This window comes from Strix aluco, chromosome 13, assembly GCF_031877795.1.
Source record: "Strix aluco isolate bStrAlu1 chromosome 13, bStrAlu1.hap1, whole genome shotgun sequence".
Lineage (NCBI taxonomy): Eukaryota > Metazoa > Chordata > Aves > Strigiformes > Strigidae > Strix > Strix aluco.
The window spans coordinates 16,888,960-16,906,193 of record NC_133943.1 but is presented as its reverse complement, the minus strand read 5'-3'; the positions used below and the strand labels follow the sequence as shown (position 1 = coordinate 16,906,193).

The window sequence follows — 17,234 nt, the reverse complement described above, 5'->3', positions numbered from 1 at the left end:
ATGTCCCTAGTCTTGTGTTTCATTAGCATTTTGCATACTTTTTTCTCAACATGTGGTTTTTATTTGATATCTGAAGATGTTAGTGCTTGAAGTGATGTGTTATTGTAGAGGTAGCACAAACACTACTCCAGTTATGATTTTGCCTTTGTTGCCATGGAGAAGTTTAAATCTATTTTAGGCCAAGGACTGATTATAACTGGAACTAAGGGCAGGAGGTAACTATAGCTTGGAAAGGTGAAAAACTTACCACCACTGATTCCTGAAGTCAGCCTGGCACAGTATGGGTTTCACAGCTCCCAAATTGCTAACACCTCGATGCAGTTTCCTGCAGCTCTCACCTTGTGTTTCTTGATTTTGGTACCTCTTGTCTGGTGCCTGCTCTTCCCATGTGCTGTGAGCTCCTTAAGCCCTTTTGGACATGTATTTCTGCTTATTCCCTTCTACTTCGAATGTTTTCAAAGATTATATAAGTTCAGTATTCCCCATGGCCTTCACTCCCCAGTCACTTACCAACCTTGTGTTTGCTTTGTTCTGTGCTTCAAATGAGGCATGTCCCCATTAAGACAGAGGTCAGGAAAAGCAGGAGACTGTAGCTAATTAATTGATGTCCTCATTTGCATAATTGATGGTTATACGTTTCCTCAGTGACATGGTTTGCTGTGATACTTAAAGCTATTTTTGTTTTTGACTTCTCTGCCCTGCTGTTCTCTGCTGTCTTCACTAAAGGTATATATATTACATGTCAGTGAAAAAAACTAACCCCAAAGCCCAAATTTTACAAGTTCAAATTGAACGCTTTAATCCTTTAATGCATTTCTGTTCACTGGCATATTTATAGTATCTCAGCTCTAAATCTCTCATGGGTATTAGAGCAAGGGGAGTCAGTGTTTATAACATCTGTGTGTGCTTGGGGCTGGAGTAGAGGGGAAAGAAAATAGAGAAGAAGAGAAATAGATCAAAAATGAGAGTGGAAATCAGTTCTTTCATATATTCCCTGGGGGGTTATGTTTAATACACATCCCTTTCCCTTCATTTCTTTGTGTTCTGGAGTCTAAGCCCCCAGCAGAGGCCATGTCCATGGCCTGTGTACAGTGTGCCCTGTGCAGTGGGTCTGTTGGCTCATCTTGCTGAAATTGCTCTGACATTTGAGGCCAGCTCCCTGCAATATGAAATTTTAATGACCCTTTCATAGAGCCCTCTCTAGTGACCTCCCTTCCCTGTGAGGGCAGCTCCAAGCTTCCCGCCTGTGCACAGAGGGAACAGAAGGTGCAGGGCCCAGGGCCTTCTCATGAGCTTTGCAAGCTGGGGTCTCTGCACATGCCGAGTATTTTCCTTTTTTTGGTCAAATCTGATCAGATGCCGTGGCCACCTCTCAGTGAGGGTAACCTCGATGAAAGCAATGTAATGGATTGTGCAAGACATGTAACCTGGGCTATGAAAAGACATGTGTAATGGAGATGAGAAGGGCGAGGGGTGCTGCTGGTTGGGGAGCAGCGTGTCCCCTTGGCTGGGGAGGCAGGGCACTACGGGACGGCACTACTCTCCTCTGCACCCGGGGGGCTCCGGGGCACCCAGCTCAGGCCGGGATCTGTCACTGCACTGCACCTAGAGAAGTGCCCCTGCCAAGCCTCAGCCTGAGCCTGCGCCTTGCTTCCTTCCCCTCAAGGCACACGCTTTAAGGGACCAGAGGTGATTACGCTTGGAAGGGAACTGAAACGGTTTCTCAGATCAGGTTTGTTACAAGACTCAAGCGAAGGTCCTGAGGAGACTGTGAATACAGTCCATGGATGTCTGACGGGGCAGGCCCTCACCAGACTGCTTAGGGCAGTACGAGAAGCAATTCCTGCATCCTGAAGAATCTTTCTGTGTTATATAAAGCTGGTCTTTTGATTCCTTTTACTGCTTTTTAGCAAGTTTAGTTATTAAGTTCCTGAAAATCCTTGCTTACACTTCAAATGTTTACACTTCAAACATAATTCCTCCCATTTTTCAAGAAGATTATGAACTATATAATATCCAGTGGTGGTGGCCCTAAACACTGCAGTTGGGAGTTGGCTAAAAGTTCATGACTGTCGTGTTTAATAGCTTGGAAAAGCCTCCAAAGCCAGGCCTTGGTTTGGTAGTGCCCCGAGAAGAGCAGCTGGCTCAGATCTAGTGGCCCGTTGGCTTCTTCCTTCAGTTCCTTTTCCCTGTCCCTTGCTTTGCTCGGACATACTATTTTATTTACCATAAAGCACGAAGCCCTTTGCAAAAGGGCAGGAGTTGGGTGATGCCAGGTCAGCTGTCAGGTGTGGGACCCGCCGGGAGCGGTGCTCAGGGTTCCGAGCAGCGAGCCAGAACAAACCCGCGCTCTCGGCTCTCACTCGCGGCCCCGACGGGTATAAGGGGCGCAGCGCGGGGCTCTGACCGGAGCGGGGGAGCCCTCCCGGCCCGGGCCCGCCGGCGGGGGAGGCCGGGCCCGGCCCGAGGGGAGGCCGGTCCCGCCGTGCTGGGCCGGGCCGGGCGCCGCGGGCCCGTCGGTGGTGCTACAGCGCCCCCTGGTGCCCGCCGCCAGCGCTGGCCGTCAGGCCGCTCCGCGGGGCCCGGACGGTCGGTCGGGGCTCGGCGGGGCCGGGACGGTCGGTCGGGGCTCGGCGGCCCGGGCTTCACGCGGCGGGCCGAGCTCGCCAGGCCGCTGCCGGCCCGGCCGGTTTCGGGCGCGCAGCCCCGGGCCCGCCGGCACGGCGCGGGGCTGTCGGTGAAACACGGCGGTCCCCGCCTCCGGGGCAGGTATTCCCATGCCGCGGGCGCTCTCAGAAGGAAGAGCTCTGTAAGACCACCTGATCCCCAGTAAGAATTCAATTAAGGTTTTAATAAAGCCCTTGCAGAGAGCTGGGTCAGGAAGAGGCCCCTTGAAGAAAAGCCGAGCGCAGCAAGTTTGTGCTGCGAGCTGCGCCGAGATGCGCTGTTCAGCGTCTGTGGCTTTGCTCCCTTCATCTCCCGCCAAGCCACTGTCTCCAGCTGTCTCAGACGATTGCTGAGTCTCCTAAAGGCCCAGCTACATAAGAGCCTCTGAGTTCATGTAGCATTTCTCTCACCACTGGTTTCTCCCCCAGTGTTGTCTCCATCTCTCAAAATCCAAAGGCATCTTTCTGTCAGCAACAGCAGTAAGTGCTTTAACACAAGTATCTGCTGGCTGGGGATTCTCTGCCATCCTGCCTGTCCACGTTCAGCTTTTCTATCATATGTTTGCATCGTCTCAAAAAGCAAATGAGTGCTTTGTTTTGACCTTACCTGCTTTACCAAACTGCAGTGTTTTGGGTGACAGCTGTAAGTTACTTTGTTTCTCAAAGTCCAGGCACAGATTACTTTCATTCAGAGTTAAAAAGTGAAAGAGTCGGGACTGAGTAATACTCATCCACATGTACCTGCAGACAGGGACCTCTCACTCCCTTTCCAGCAAAAATGCCAGCCCTGGGTATGCTCAAAGGCGTGAGCACCACATGGGGTGGCTGCTTCCACTGCCAGGACACACAGACTTTTGTTTGCCTGTTAGTCAAGGCTTAATCTGGAAAAAGCACTCGCTGCAGAGGAGTAGATGATTAATGCCTGTGAAATCCTGGCCCAGGGAAGGGCCAGCCTTGCCAGACATGATAGTGTTGTCCTCTGACAAATGGTCATAGCTTGGCCTTCTTCAGATAACAATGTAGTTTTGTGCGTTAGCTTCAGATACTGATCCCACCAGGGAAGGGTTCCCTGTCGTACAGCCATCCATCCCACCTCCTCAGTGCTCAGCTCTCAAGCTGATGGGTTTTGGCTATACTTCTTCCTTTCACTGGCACTTCTGCATCGACTAACAATTACAAATACGCATTTCCATTTATCTCGCACCTTTCAGCTGGAAGTCTAAGTACTTTACCCATACGAATTAAGCATTGCAACACAACAGTTAGATATGCAGGGAGTACACAGAGATCACCCAGCCGGCGCGTTGCTGTAACACAGCTGTTTCTTGTTCTGTGGCAGATACTTAGCAGAATTCAAGAATATCTAAACAGAAAGTTTGGACCAGCTGTTTTCAAACTTACTTGAGTTGTCAATCCATAAAGTAGTCTGCTAGAGGTGTGGGCCCCAATACAGCAGACTCGGGTACAGTGGTGACAGGCTTGCTTTTCTGAGGTGCACACACTACATCACCAGGGGCAGTGAGCCTAGCACAAGTCCTCAGCCTCTTATCCCGGCCCACGCAACTCAGTGCCCTTGCAGTGGCCCTGATACAGCTGTATTTTGAGCCAGACTGTCTGCTGGATCAGCTGGGTCTGGACTTTTGTACGATGTCAAGCTTTCATTTTTTTTTTCTTAAAAACATTTTAAATGGTACCATCAGCTCCACGTTCTTGAGACCTGGCTCCCCGCAGCGCTCTCGCTAGCCTGAGGATGGGCAGCAACCGCAGCCCAGCTGCAGGTCAAGAACGAGCGGTTCAGCCAGCAGAGCTTTCCCAGGAGCTCTTCTATGGCAGAACTAACTTACATCACGTTTATGTAAAGCCACACAGTAAAGGTGCTCATATACTGCTGTCATCTTATAACCTGCGTAGTCTTACGTAAACTTTTAAAGGCATATGTCTTTGTGATTCATCCCAAAAACCTGTGGGGACAGCAGCACTGTAGAGGCACATTAGCTCAGCTCTGAAACAGCAGTGCGCTCTTAAACCAGCACGTCCTCAGAAACACCTGCAGTGCTGACTTCTTGCCTGACATTGCTCATGTATAGTTGGTTATGTCAGGTCTACTGTAAAACACTATGAAAACGAAACTTCTTCCAGGAACTGCTGAATTCTGGTAATTTCCAAGTCATGCAATGTGTTTCTGAAGTTGAGGTCCTATCTCCATGCCAGAACGGGCTTACACATCAGTTATGCAGGACTGGGTGCTAAAGATGGGCAGCATGTCATCTAGGTTGAGAGGTGGACACATCTAAAAGGTGATTCTTCCTTAGAGATGAGTCACTCCTTAAGTGTGCCTTTTCCTCTCCACTGATAGTAAAGAAAATCTGGGTAATCCCAAATCCAGGTTGCTGGCTGAGCAGTATCTCAGGATGCCTAAATACCACAGTCGGTGTTTTCTGTCTCTGTCCGCATGTAACAGAACCACCACCCAGCTAATGAGCCTGCTGGAAGGAATATGGAAAAGGGTGCTTGCAGGCCAAGCTTAAATGCGTTGGCAACACTGTGCATGTGGGCAGTTTACATAGCCCACAGTCTAATTTCGTCTGTAACCGCTGCTGCTATTGGATTCTCATTATGCAGTGGTGTTTGCACGCATATGGAACAGAGGCTGTACCATTTAATTACATCTACAGCAGTGGAAAAGTCCCAGCACATCTATAACTACCAGCCTAATTTGAAACCCTCCTTACGCAAGAGCAGGTAATCCCACCCTTGCCCCTCCCTGCTCTTAGGAGTGCGTGAAGCCATCGGGTTGTTTCAGGGAATTTCAACATGCAGCATAAAGGCTTGAGGGCTGAAGCTGCCCTGACAGTAAAATATGGTAGTGTGATGCAAATTGAATTGTATCAGTGCACCTTTTAATTTCTGTGAGACTGAACTGAAGATGAAGGTGAAGATCGTATGTGGTGCAGACTAGCAAAGAGCTGTTATCTGACTCACTGCAGGCTTCATGCATTTGAAAAATCAGTGTTTAAAAACACCTGAGCAATAAATGCACAGTGCCTTTAATATCTTGTCTGCCCAGATGGCTACCTGCTCCCTGTCCCCCCCAGAATTCCTGCTGTCTTATTCTCAAGCCTCAATCTACATCTAAATGTTTCTCAAAGAGGAGTAGCAATTTGTCAGTTGCCCTTGCGTTCAGGTAGGACTGTATCATATTGAACAGAGCACCCCAGCCACCTACAAACCAAAACCTCCTGAATTCCTTCTCTGGCTTTAGGGAACTCAGCCTGTCCTTATGCCTCAGCGTGGAGTCGCAAAATACTGCTGCTGTGAGGAAATGCTTATTTCAGAGGCCCCTGCTGTCTCTTGCCCCAAACTGCAGCCCCTCCCTGCCCCTGTGAAATAATTTGAGTTTAAACTAACCATACTTGAAGAAATTGTTTCAGTGATCCAGCTTGCAGCATGGGCAAGACAGAGGGGCAGCAGCCTGTGGCTGAGAGCACAGAACAAGGGCTTTTAAGTAATTTGTCACCAAAGCCAATATATCATGTAGCTAAACCCTTGTGTTTCTGCCTTGGGAAACACAACTACAGCAGCTACTACCCTGATCAGCTGTCTTCTCAAGTGTTATGTGTGCGTGGGTACTGCCTGCACAGGCACCAGCAATGTTTAAATTTGTACCTGGGAGGCTCATGCTCAAGGAAATGTTGAGAACATGGTGACTGTAAAGGAGCATGTAAAGGGAGCTGTGCCTCGCAAGGTGTGTTACTGGGACGTAGGATGTCATAGAAGCAGAGGCTGTTTGTTGTTAATGTCATCTAATTCTGTCTTTTTCTTTTATTTTTAGTGTGGAAACAGTAAATGATGGGCAGTTTCATAGTGTGGAGCTCATGATGCTGAATCAAACTCTGAACCTGGTAGTGGACAAGGGGACTCCCAAGAGTCTAGGAAAACTCCAGAAACAGTCTTCTGTCAGCCTCAACACACCCCTCTACATTGGAGGTATAGTGAGTTGCTCTGGACTTTGAGATTTTAACAAGTCTTCTCAGAAGGAAATCACCTTCCATCATATGGAGGGGACACTCCAGGGGGGAGAGGGGGGTGGAACTAGCAGTTTGCCTTTCCCCTCTGCCAGAGAGTGCTTCCCTGAACAGAGCCTGGAAACCACAGCTCTGCTGTCCTGCTTCCATAGTCCACTAGCACCCCAGCACACGGCCACAGGAGCTCGCAGGCCAGCCCGGGGCAGTTAACCTCAGCACAGCACAGGGCAGTTCCTACGTTACACAGCCATGGCAAGAACAGTTTGTCATTTCTAACATTTCAGAACTGGCTGGCACCAAGATGTTGTGGTTGAAGAATAGAATGGAAGTATCACGAACAGTCACAGCTAAAAAGCAAATTAATAGTGGGTTTAAATATACCATAAATGGTGCTATTTCTGCTGGAAAATTTATAGAGGTCTAAAAATTTTTTGGGGAAAAAAAAGATTAAAACCTCCAAACCTTATTAACACACAAGCTGACTAAGAACTTCTTGGCTAATAGTTTTCTCATTGCCCAAACTTCAGTTAAGAAGATTTTTCACATTCAGTACTGAGTTTTGGGGGACAGAGGGGCCAAGTGGGGTGGCGAACAGATGCCCAGAATAATGAGTATCCCAGTCGATTTGTTTTTCCCAGAACTTCCCCCCAGCTCTATGCTGGACTGAATGTTGAAATCTCTCCCTTTCAGTGACACAGAGTTCTTGAATTTTAGTCAGTCTATTCTAAAGTCAACAGAACAATAACAGACTCAGAAGGTATTTGGGCTTTTTCTAACAAGATCATTGAAGCCAATAGTAGAAACTTAACAACTTCACTTGCTGCTGGTCAAGCCTTTTGTAAATAATTCCCTTTAATAACACTTTTCTAAAAGAACCCTGAATATTGCCCTTGTAAATTAGAAAACTGGCTACTCTCGCTTTGTACAGAGCTGAACTTTTGTAATTGGCTCCTATTAAGAATGTCACAGGCTATTAAAGAGCATTATGCATCAAAGATAATCTGCTGGTGAGGCCATCACAATTTCTCCTTCTAGCACAGCATAAAAGATACCAACCCTACAGCAATTTATACACAGGGAACTTGGGAAGTAACCACATGGAAAAGCTTTGTTAATGGATGAGCATTGTAGATCAATACTAATTCTCAAAAGGTACCTACAAAAATGCATTCACAGGACAAACCTGAGACCTGACATGAAGGACTAGTGGATACCAGAAGCTATGGGCTCAGTGGAGCCTTCTTTTATTGCCCGTTAAAATTCTTCTTGCTTCTTTCCAAACCCTCACTGTTCTGCATGTGCTGCCTCTCTGCGTGTAGCATTCCCATGAGTGCCACTGCAGACTGTTTAGTTAAAGAAATTGATTCAGTTACCCCAGAGCAATTGTTCCTAACCTACACTAAGCTTTAAGACAGACCTAAGCCTTCATGTGTCCACAATTTTGTCCATCTCTCCCAACTACATAATCTGGTCTAGCAACTTTCCTCGTAACACACAGTTAAACAAAGATGCCAGGTTTGTTTTAAGACCGTCTTTAAAGTGGAGTTAGTTCTGGATAGCAAATTCAGAGGCCTTACGTGGTTGAAAATGGAAGCACTTGCCTATGCTAATGCAGCTACACAGCCCAAGCGGATGTCAGTGAGGAGGGCATAACACAACATCCAAAAGAATCTGCTGGCCATCTGAGCGCGTGAACTCTTCCAGGCGCTGGAACAAGATGGCAGGTACTCACCACAAAGACTTGGCCTGGCCTCCCAAGTGCTGTTCCCTGTCTCTAGAGTTCTCCTGCAGTAGTTTCGATGAGGTGCACTCTCACCACTCCTGCCTATCTTGCTGTATCCAGAGGTGGTAGCTACCTGCTGGCAAGTAAAGACATTCTTAAATCTTGCAGAAGGATAATTGCTATTAAAGTATAGGCAGAAGGAGCATCATCTAAGGACAAGAACACATGGCCATCAGCCAAAAAAAACTGAGCTGCTTTTTTTTTTGTCACATACTTCTTGTGTAAGCTTGGGCAAGTGATTCTATTCTTGTTTCTTTCCATTTCCAGAATGAGGACAATGAGACTGTGCTACCTTACAAAGGTCCTATGCAAATTAATTCTGTAAAGATTATAAGGGACTGTGACAAAAGAAACGTTAGCAATTACAGTTTATGTACCCTCATGGTAACTGTGAGTAAACCTTCCCTTCTTGTTTTTATCCACAGGGATCCCGACCTCTACTGGATTATCTTCGCTGCGCCAGGGTGCAGATAAGACACCAAATGGTTTTCATGGATGTATTCATGATGTCCGCATCAATAATGAGCTGCAGGATTTCAAGGATTTACCACAGCAGTCGCTAGGAGTCCTTCCTGGCTGCAAATCCTGTAACATCTGCAAGCACGGTATTTGCCGGTCCCTGGAGAAAACAAGTGTGATTTGTGAATGTCACCCGGGCTGGACGGGCCCCCTGTGTGACCAGGAAATTGGAGACCCATGTCTTAACCACAAGTAAGCTCAAACAAATGCTGATGGGAGGGCGGAAGCTTTACAGCTAATGCATATTTCACATTTCATCTTGTAAAACCACATCTGACTATTTTTGGAGGTGCTGGGTTCCCACATGAAATTATTGACAGTTGTGAGTCAGCATCCATGGCAACTCTCAATTTCCACTCCTTGCTCTGATGTTGCTCACTCTCCAAATGAGCTCTTTGTCCTGGAGGAGCCAAGGTGTTAATACTGCAGGTCATATGTTCAGCTGTGATTTGACACATTAAAAGACGAAAACTCCTGTTAATGGGTATGGCTTACCTCTGAGGTGGTGAGTGCCTACACCTACCCGGAGCAGAGCTACCCGTGAGTGGGAGGTGCACACTTTAGGGATATGCTCACAGCACCATTGGGCCCAGTATTCAAACTCCCTGAAGACCATTATGCACACCAGTGTGAACAGTTTTAAATTTCCCAAATAGCTGACTTAAATATTACACTCTGGAACACCCCTTTAAACTGCAAGTTCAGAGGACAGCATGGAGTTGCATGCGAAGGGAGCATGAGTGTAAAGCTCTCGCAGTTCAAAGGCTCAATAACCACATCTCATCAGAAATGCTGGATGAATAGCTTAGTTATGACAAGTACACAAGGAAGCGGTCCGGCGCAGACCAGCGGTCCGCATAGCTCAGAGCTGTTTCCTAAGCAGATGGAAGTACTTTTGTTCTAGAAGCTACTTTGGTCGTGCTGTCTGTGGAAGGGGCTTTTCACAAGCACGTACGTTTGACTGGTAAATTGACACAGTGAATAACCACTCTCTTAAGAGCAGAAATTTCACTTGGCAGAGGTACCGCTTTAAACTTGCTTCTGGGTCTAATTCTGCAAAGTGCTGATCCCTGGAAGGTGTTGAGAAGCACCTGACAGTTTACAGACCAACAGTATGAAGACCCAAGTGAAGAAACACTCAGAGGCCCAAACATTTCCTTGAATTTCCAACATCAACATGGAGCTGTTGTGGTTGGACAGAGAAAAATAAGGGAGTTCCAGATGTTTGTGTGATGGGAGATTGTTTCTCTCATCATCCAAGGAGGGTGATGCAATCATGAACGTAGCCCCCTTGCTAAGGGAAGTAGCTGTGCGTATTTTTAAAGCTCGCATACTGTCTCACCTTTCACTAAATCACTTCAGCCTGTTGGAGTTGTCTCCTTAAAGCCAAGCCCTCTGTGTCCAGGGCAGAACCGTGTCCTGCTGGCAGGAGTCTGCTCCAACACTCACAGATTAATCTCAGTGAGGAAATGCAACTGTAAAGAACAGGTAGTTGATGATAGCGAGAATTACTATCCAAGCACACCTTTGGTTAGTGGGACAGAAAACATTGCTTTATATAGACCGTGACTCCCTTTATTAACAGTGTTTTGCATGTCTTGTCCTGACTGAAACTGCTTTTATTATTTGTGCTTTTTAGTTCAAAGCTTAAAAATTAAATGTACAAGGATTCAACAGAAGCAGGGAACAATTTTAAAGTACCGGAAAGAAAATAAATAAGAATAAGAGAAACACATGGGTTTATGTCAAGTAGGACCTGATGTAGCAAAGGTTATAAGCCCTGAGCAGCTTTTCTTTGGCTGGACAGTGTTGCTTTCTTCCCTGTCCTCAGTCCGTTTCAAGCCTGTTCCTGTCCCAGAAGTAGGGATGGTGTCAGAGAACCTGCTAAGGATCAACACCCCTCCCTGTGGTATTCCTCAGAAATACCAAAGCTCGCTGCAAACCACATGAGCCAGGGAACCCTTCAACTACAACTGCCCGTCGATAAGTCTGTGCATAGCTTTTCCACAAGCACCGTCATTTATCACACTTTTTTTCATCACCTGATATTATTTGTAGAGTAATTCTGCTGAGGAAGCCTGGGCATGCAGCTTGATTGTTGGCACTTAGTTCCACGTGCTGATGCTGTAAATGTGAGCTGTCTTGTGTGGATGCCAAGCGTTGGTCCATGCTCACGAGGAGCATGTTTTTCAAAGAGATCACTTAGGAGCACAAATTCTAAATGTATTCTCTGAATGTTATCCAGTATTCACTGAAAACTCACAGTTTCTTCAGAGTGTTTGACACTGAACTGCTGTTTTTGGATTAGTATCCTGGAATAAAATGAGCAGAAATGCCAAAACCAAATATCCCTGGGAAAAGGAACTGTCACGTCTAACACAGGCCAGCTCTAAATGCTTCTCTTTCTCCAGGTGTCTGCATGGTAAGTGCATGGTGGCCAATGTTGCTTACACCTGTAAGTGCATGGAGGGCTACACAGGCATGTACTGTGACAAGAAGAACAATTCCTCAAATCCCTGCCGGGTTTTGAAATGCAACCACGGGCAGTGTAAAATTTCCGAGCATGGCGAACCCTACTGCGAGTGTGATCCCAACTATAGTGGAGAACATTGTGACAGAGGTACGCTTGGCCGCAGGGCCCAGGACACTGCTTTTCTGGTTTACACCTTTGTTTTTACCTCTCTTCCATGTGACTCGTATTTGGGGGTAAATGGCAAATAATAGAAGATAAAGCTAAGTCAGGGAGGAGAAAAGAACCACACTGCAAACATATGGAAAGGGGGACATCTGTAGCGAAGGGTTTGATTCTCTGTCTCCTGAATCCTCAAGGTTTGCTGCTCCCAGGATTCTGGTGGGATGTTTAAATTAGAGGTTGTTATGAGGTTTGCCCTCGGCAAGCAGTGATCAGTTAACTGCAGTGCTGGGAAGGGAGGTCTTGCCGCGCATGCCGAGGGCTTTTGTAGATGCCCTGCGCAGGCGCTGGAGGGCAGGAGGTACTGCTCCTCTGAAGGTTCTCAGCTTGCTCCCTCTGATGCAGCGGGCGGGTTTCCTGGGGATCCCACAGATCATGCCGGACTTTGCTACTAGGCCAGGGGCCCAACTCTTCTGCCCTGACCAGAAGACTCGCTGGAAACAGCGGGTTCTAACTTCATCCCTTCTGCCTTTTTTGGTTCCTGTACAGAAAGGAGCTGGCTTGTATTATTTTTATTTAGGCTGTGCCTTTCCTGTGAATGAACCACAGACTTTCCAAATTATACACATATACAGCCTCACCAAAATGTATCTGGCTGCTGCAAAGTGACTGCAGAACAGCACAGACATTTTCAGGTACCCCAGATTGCTAATGTCAGGCAGAGCAGGCTGACCTTTGATCCTGAGAAGCAGACGTAGTAAAACTAATTCATATTTTGCAGGAGTGTTGCAGGATTCAACACTCAGCATTCATTAAAGCACTTCCAGAACTGCTGATCAAAGCCAGCAGGCCTGCTTGGCCTCTGCCTTGTGCCGGATATTACACATTTGTGTAACACGAGCTCTGTTTTGATGGCAGGTACAAAGCAGTAAAAGATTAAGGTCTTTCTTATGCCATCTGTTTGCCTTGAATATCATTACAAGTGCAGGGCTGTTTGCTGATGTTTGGGGAATATCTGGCCAAATAGTTACCACTTTTTTTTTTTTTTTCCTTTACATCTCTGTTCCCTTACCAGAGAATCTTTGCCAAGGAGAGATCATTCGAGAAGTGGTCCGTAAGCAGCAGGGCTACACGTCGTGTGCCACTGCCTCCAAAGTACCCCGCCTGGAATGCCGCGGCGGCTGCGGCAGCGGGCAGTGCTGCGTTCCTCTCCGGAGCAAAAGGCGGAAATACTTCTTCCAGTGCGTGGATGGCTCCACCTTCACGGAAGAACTGGAGAGACACGTGGAATGCGGCTGCTCAAAATGCTTATAGGCCATTCTCCAGTCTCTTGCCACTTTAATCGACTCAGAAGCGCGATCAAAACGGGACCTATTTACTTTCAGAGTGAAGAAGAAGAAAAGAATTATTAAGTATATTGTAAAATAAACTAAAAATAGAACTTATTTTTATTATGGAAAGTGACTATTTTCATCTTTTATTATATAAAGTATCGCACCACTTTGGGTATATGTATCATATAGTGAGTTATTTTTACCATGAAACTTTTTTAACAGTTGTAAGAAAAAAAAATTCAAAAGTTAAAAGTTTAAAAAAAAATATATAAAGAAAACATAGCCTAACAGGAGAAATGTGGGGGTGACTTTATATGTATGCACAATGAACAAATGTAAAGGTGTTCCGAGGACCTGCCACAGAACTGATACGGGCTGAAGAAGTCTCCGAGGCTCTGGGTGGGTCTCCTAGGAGAGCGGATCCCCATGACTGACAGCCATCTCGCCTGCTCAGGCACCCTGAGAAAGCCTCCCCCTCGGTCCCTTGCTCTGCCTAACACTGCCGACGCTGGTTTGTTCCTGTACAGTGGCTCCGCTTGCTATTCTTGAACTGGTTCCCTATAGCACGTAGGCACTGCCGTAGCTTGAGGCTAACTACATTATTTGACTATTGTAATACTATAATACATTTTTTGCTGTGTATGTTGTATTTATCTGTGTTCACATTATATTCTTCAGCAACTGTATCTATAGAGCACAGGCAGCTTTATCCAAAAGAAGGGGACGAAGGGAAAGGAAGTGGGGAAATATATGTTGCTTTGGGAAATTTGGGGGCAAAATGTGAAATAAGTGCTAAGTAATGCCTAATAAATGACAAAGTACTTTTGTGTAAACTCCTCAGCTATGTTATTTCCCAAGTTTGTGCCTTCTTGCTCCCAGCCTTGAGCCCTTTTTTGTATATGAAATGTAAGGAATGCACTGCTACATAGTTCGTCACGCCTTGACACTTTAACTTGCAAAGGTTGTAAAGAGCATGAAAATACTGCAGGTGCCAGGACGTACCTGCAACGCAATGGCTTGTACTGCCACTGTCACACGAGCCATGGGTGTGAGCTGGGCTGTAGCTGCCTGTTCACCCACACTCCTGAGTGCGGGACTGAGCAGCGGGCTACTTTTCCACAGCTTTTTAACTGAGCAGAAGTTGCACTATATCCGTGTGAAGGTATTCAGCTGACATTTGTCCACCTTAGTGGCACTCTCTTCTCTGCACAAGGAGAGACGTCACAGCTCCATCCCATCCTGTTCTCGCATGTGGTGCAGATTGACCAATTCAGCCAAAGCTTTTCCATCTGCACTGCTTCATATCCCACACTGGTGTCTCCCAAAGGACCCCCATTAACTTTAGCTGTGTTCAGAGTGAAGGCTGAATAGGAAATGGAAATCAATGCAGGGATAAATTCTCACTGTGAATGTGAGGCAAAAATTGACTCTGGGAGTGAGCTGGATTTTTGGAGGGTTTTTGGGCAGGGCTACCTTTCAGGGTCAGTAAGTATGTGCAAAGAGTACCATCGATACCTTGAAGTTTCAAACTTCCCCATCAACAACTGTTCCATTATCAGTGTAATTTCTTTCTTTCCATAATATAGAAAGTATTATGATCCTTTCTTCAATTTTTCTTTCTCTAAGAGAGGTAAAGTCAGAGATGATTCCTAGCAGCCATAAGCTCCTTTTGGGAGCGCTCACTGGTCTCACCAAAATGATTTCAGATCAGGGGCTTCAGCAAAGGGTGAGTAGGAAAGCTGAATCAAAGCCAGGTTGGACGGGGCTGTGAGCAACTTGGTCTAGTGGAAGGTGTCCTTGCTCATGGCAGGGGGTTGGAACTAGGTGATCTTTAAGGACCCTTCCAACCCAAACCATTCTGTGATTCTAAGTCAACAGGGCTTTTGCCTGACTGGGGCTTTGGAAAGGCGCACAGAATGCAACCCTGCCATGAATGTTTATTTCCCATTAAAGAAAAGTGACCATCTAGCTATCATGCAGCCAGAAGGCTCTAACACACTTAGCATTCTTCTGCCACATCCATCTCTCCTTAACTGCAGCAGTTCATTCATACTTCTTTGTTACTACCAGAGCACCTTGAGCAGAAGGGACATAACCAACACAATAACCGTCTCACAAAATAAGTATCAGTATGTGGAGCCTGCAATCAGTGAAACATGAACCAGTCACTAGTTCATGTGCCAAACTCTGGTTGAAACAGTACAGCTCAGGAGCCAGGGGAAAACTAACCCTGGTTGCAAGTACTATGGGCTGCTTTTATTTTGAATATAAAGTCAGAAGCTCATAGCAGCTGGAGTTTGTGGTGTACAACCTACACCACATAACCTACAGGTTTTAAAAATTTGTGCAAGTAACTGCATACCCCTGTGCAAATACGTGCCTGGCATACCACTACCATTAATGTTTCATTCCTGCTTAAAACACTTTATTTTCTAAAGAAGCAGCTGCTATGGTGCCAGGCAGAAGAAATCCAGGCCGAGCAGTGGCTTACAAACCCTTTGTGTGCTCTAGTGCACGATTTGTGGCCACTGAACTGCCAAGGCCTGCAGAAACACGGCCCCTCTTGAACGCCACCCAAAACTGTTCACTTTGTCCCTTGAGCAGCAACACGTGTAAGAAGGTGACATTTACTCGTGGCCTTGCACCTGCTGGAGGGCACTTTAAAAGGAATGACCTTGACTGGCAAGGCAAAAGCCATCAACATCTTTTTAGCACATCACTCTGGGATTTATTTAAGCAAAGCCTTGCAGCAAAGTGACCAGCAACAACTCAGCAAGGCTGGCCCTGTTCCTGGCCCTTTTCTGTCATGGCACTTCAATGTTAAGCGTTGGGATAAAGAACTAAGAATATCTATTTTGTAACCAAATGATGCAATTTTTGTATGCTTTTAAGCAGCACTTGCCATTGGATAGTGATGCTTTATGTCAATGATTCTCTGACTTGCTATAGAATTATTTTATGTTAAGAAGAAATAAAAAGCATTCAGATGTGCCAAAAAAGTGAGGTTAACTGAAGTGTAATTAGCTCTGAAAGTTCCTCTGTAATCTGCCTAATGTTACAATAGATTTAAAGAACTGCGGGTACAATACTGTAGTTTTACCTCTATAAAGTTTTAATATAAAGTGAAGAAAGATGCTTACCCTTAAAAAATGGCAATGCAGACTGGTGTGAACTGATGTATTTTATTAATAGATTCTCATTGTGATGTAAGTTTAAATAAATTGTTGGGTTATGGACGATTGTAACATACCTTGTGATGCAGATTATTTCTACGTGTATTTGAGGTGTTGAGTCTGACCTTTTAGAGCAGGAGAGGTAGCTCACGGAAAATGATGGGGAAACACACATTCCTCTTGGACAAATCTAGTCAGAGAACATCTGTACTTAAACATAGTGTGAACAGTGGTTGCATGTTTTTATGGCATCAGAACCTAACCTTTTCAGAGACTTACACACACAGATTAAGCCACATAGCTTTTGAGCCTGAGTATTTCAACAATGAAATACTTTATTTGCTGCTTTTTTTTTAACTGTTTGAGAAAGGCCTGCAGCAAAAATACACTCATTAACTAATGATAGAATAAATGAAGGAATATTGGGAATTGGGGTCAGAGGAGGTCTGACTGAGGAAATGGAAGTCGCACAGCCTGCAGTGGATGATCCCTCTCATGATGTCCTGACACATGTGTATTCCAAATTCGCTGCTACCCCTCTGCAGCTGATTATTATTAGTGACCCAGATGTAACTGACCTCTTCTGTTCATTCCATTCCAGCCTTAGCATAGAATAAAATGAAGCTCCCACCTAGTCCTCAGCCTTCCCTCACCCATGGCCCCATCTAACGCTCACATATTGCTAATTATGCTTCAAACTACAGCCCTTAGAGTTGCCTTTGCCATTCCATGCAGAACTGGTGACAGCACTCAGCCAATAAAAACACTCAACCTTAATGAGCATCATTAAGCCTGAACTATGAAGGTTAATTATATAATTGTAGCAGATGGTAGCATTTTCACCTAAAGCAAACCCAGCTGAGTCCACTAAAAATCTAGCAGGAACTGTTCAAAAATTTCTGGGTACAGGCTGAAGTAACTGGTTTGCACAACAGTTATTTAGTATTGCTCGTGGCTGTGCAGCACCCGGGTTCCTCAGTGAGCACTCAGCCAACCGCAACCCAAGGGTAAAGCGCTCCTGTTCGTGCTTCTGCTTGTTGCTCTAGGGATTGCTTTTTAGCCAGTGGTCTGAGGCAAATAATGCCAAGAAGCTGCGCTCCTT

General features: G+C 45.9%; 1 protein-coding gene across 2 annotated transcripts in view; it reads left to right on the top strand.

The window, feature by feature from the left end:
• SLIT3 (slit guidance ligand 3) overlaps positions 1-16,204 on the top strand; it is a 528,498-nt gene extending 512,294 nt beyond the window's left edge. The window contains exons 33-36 of one of the 2 annotated variants that reach the window (XM_074838539.1): positions 6,499-6,653; positions 8,900-9,185; positions 11,405-11,613; positions 12,701-16,204. In XM_074838539.1, the coding sequence (XP_074694640.1) occupies positions 6,499-6,653; positions 8,900-9,185; positions 11,405-11,613; positions 12,701-12,939 (889 nt within the window). In that variant the 3' untranslated portion in view covers positions 12,940-16,204. The remainder of the gene's footprint in view (positions 1-6,498; positions 6,654-8,899; positions 9,186-11,404; positions 11,614-12,700) is intronic. The other variant, XM_074838540.1, reaches the window with a different exon arrangement.
• Positions 16,205-17,234: the final 1,030 nt, after the last annotated feature.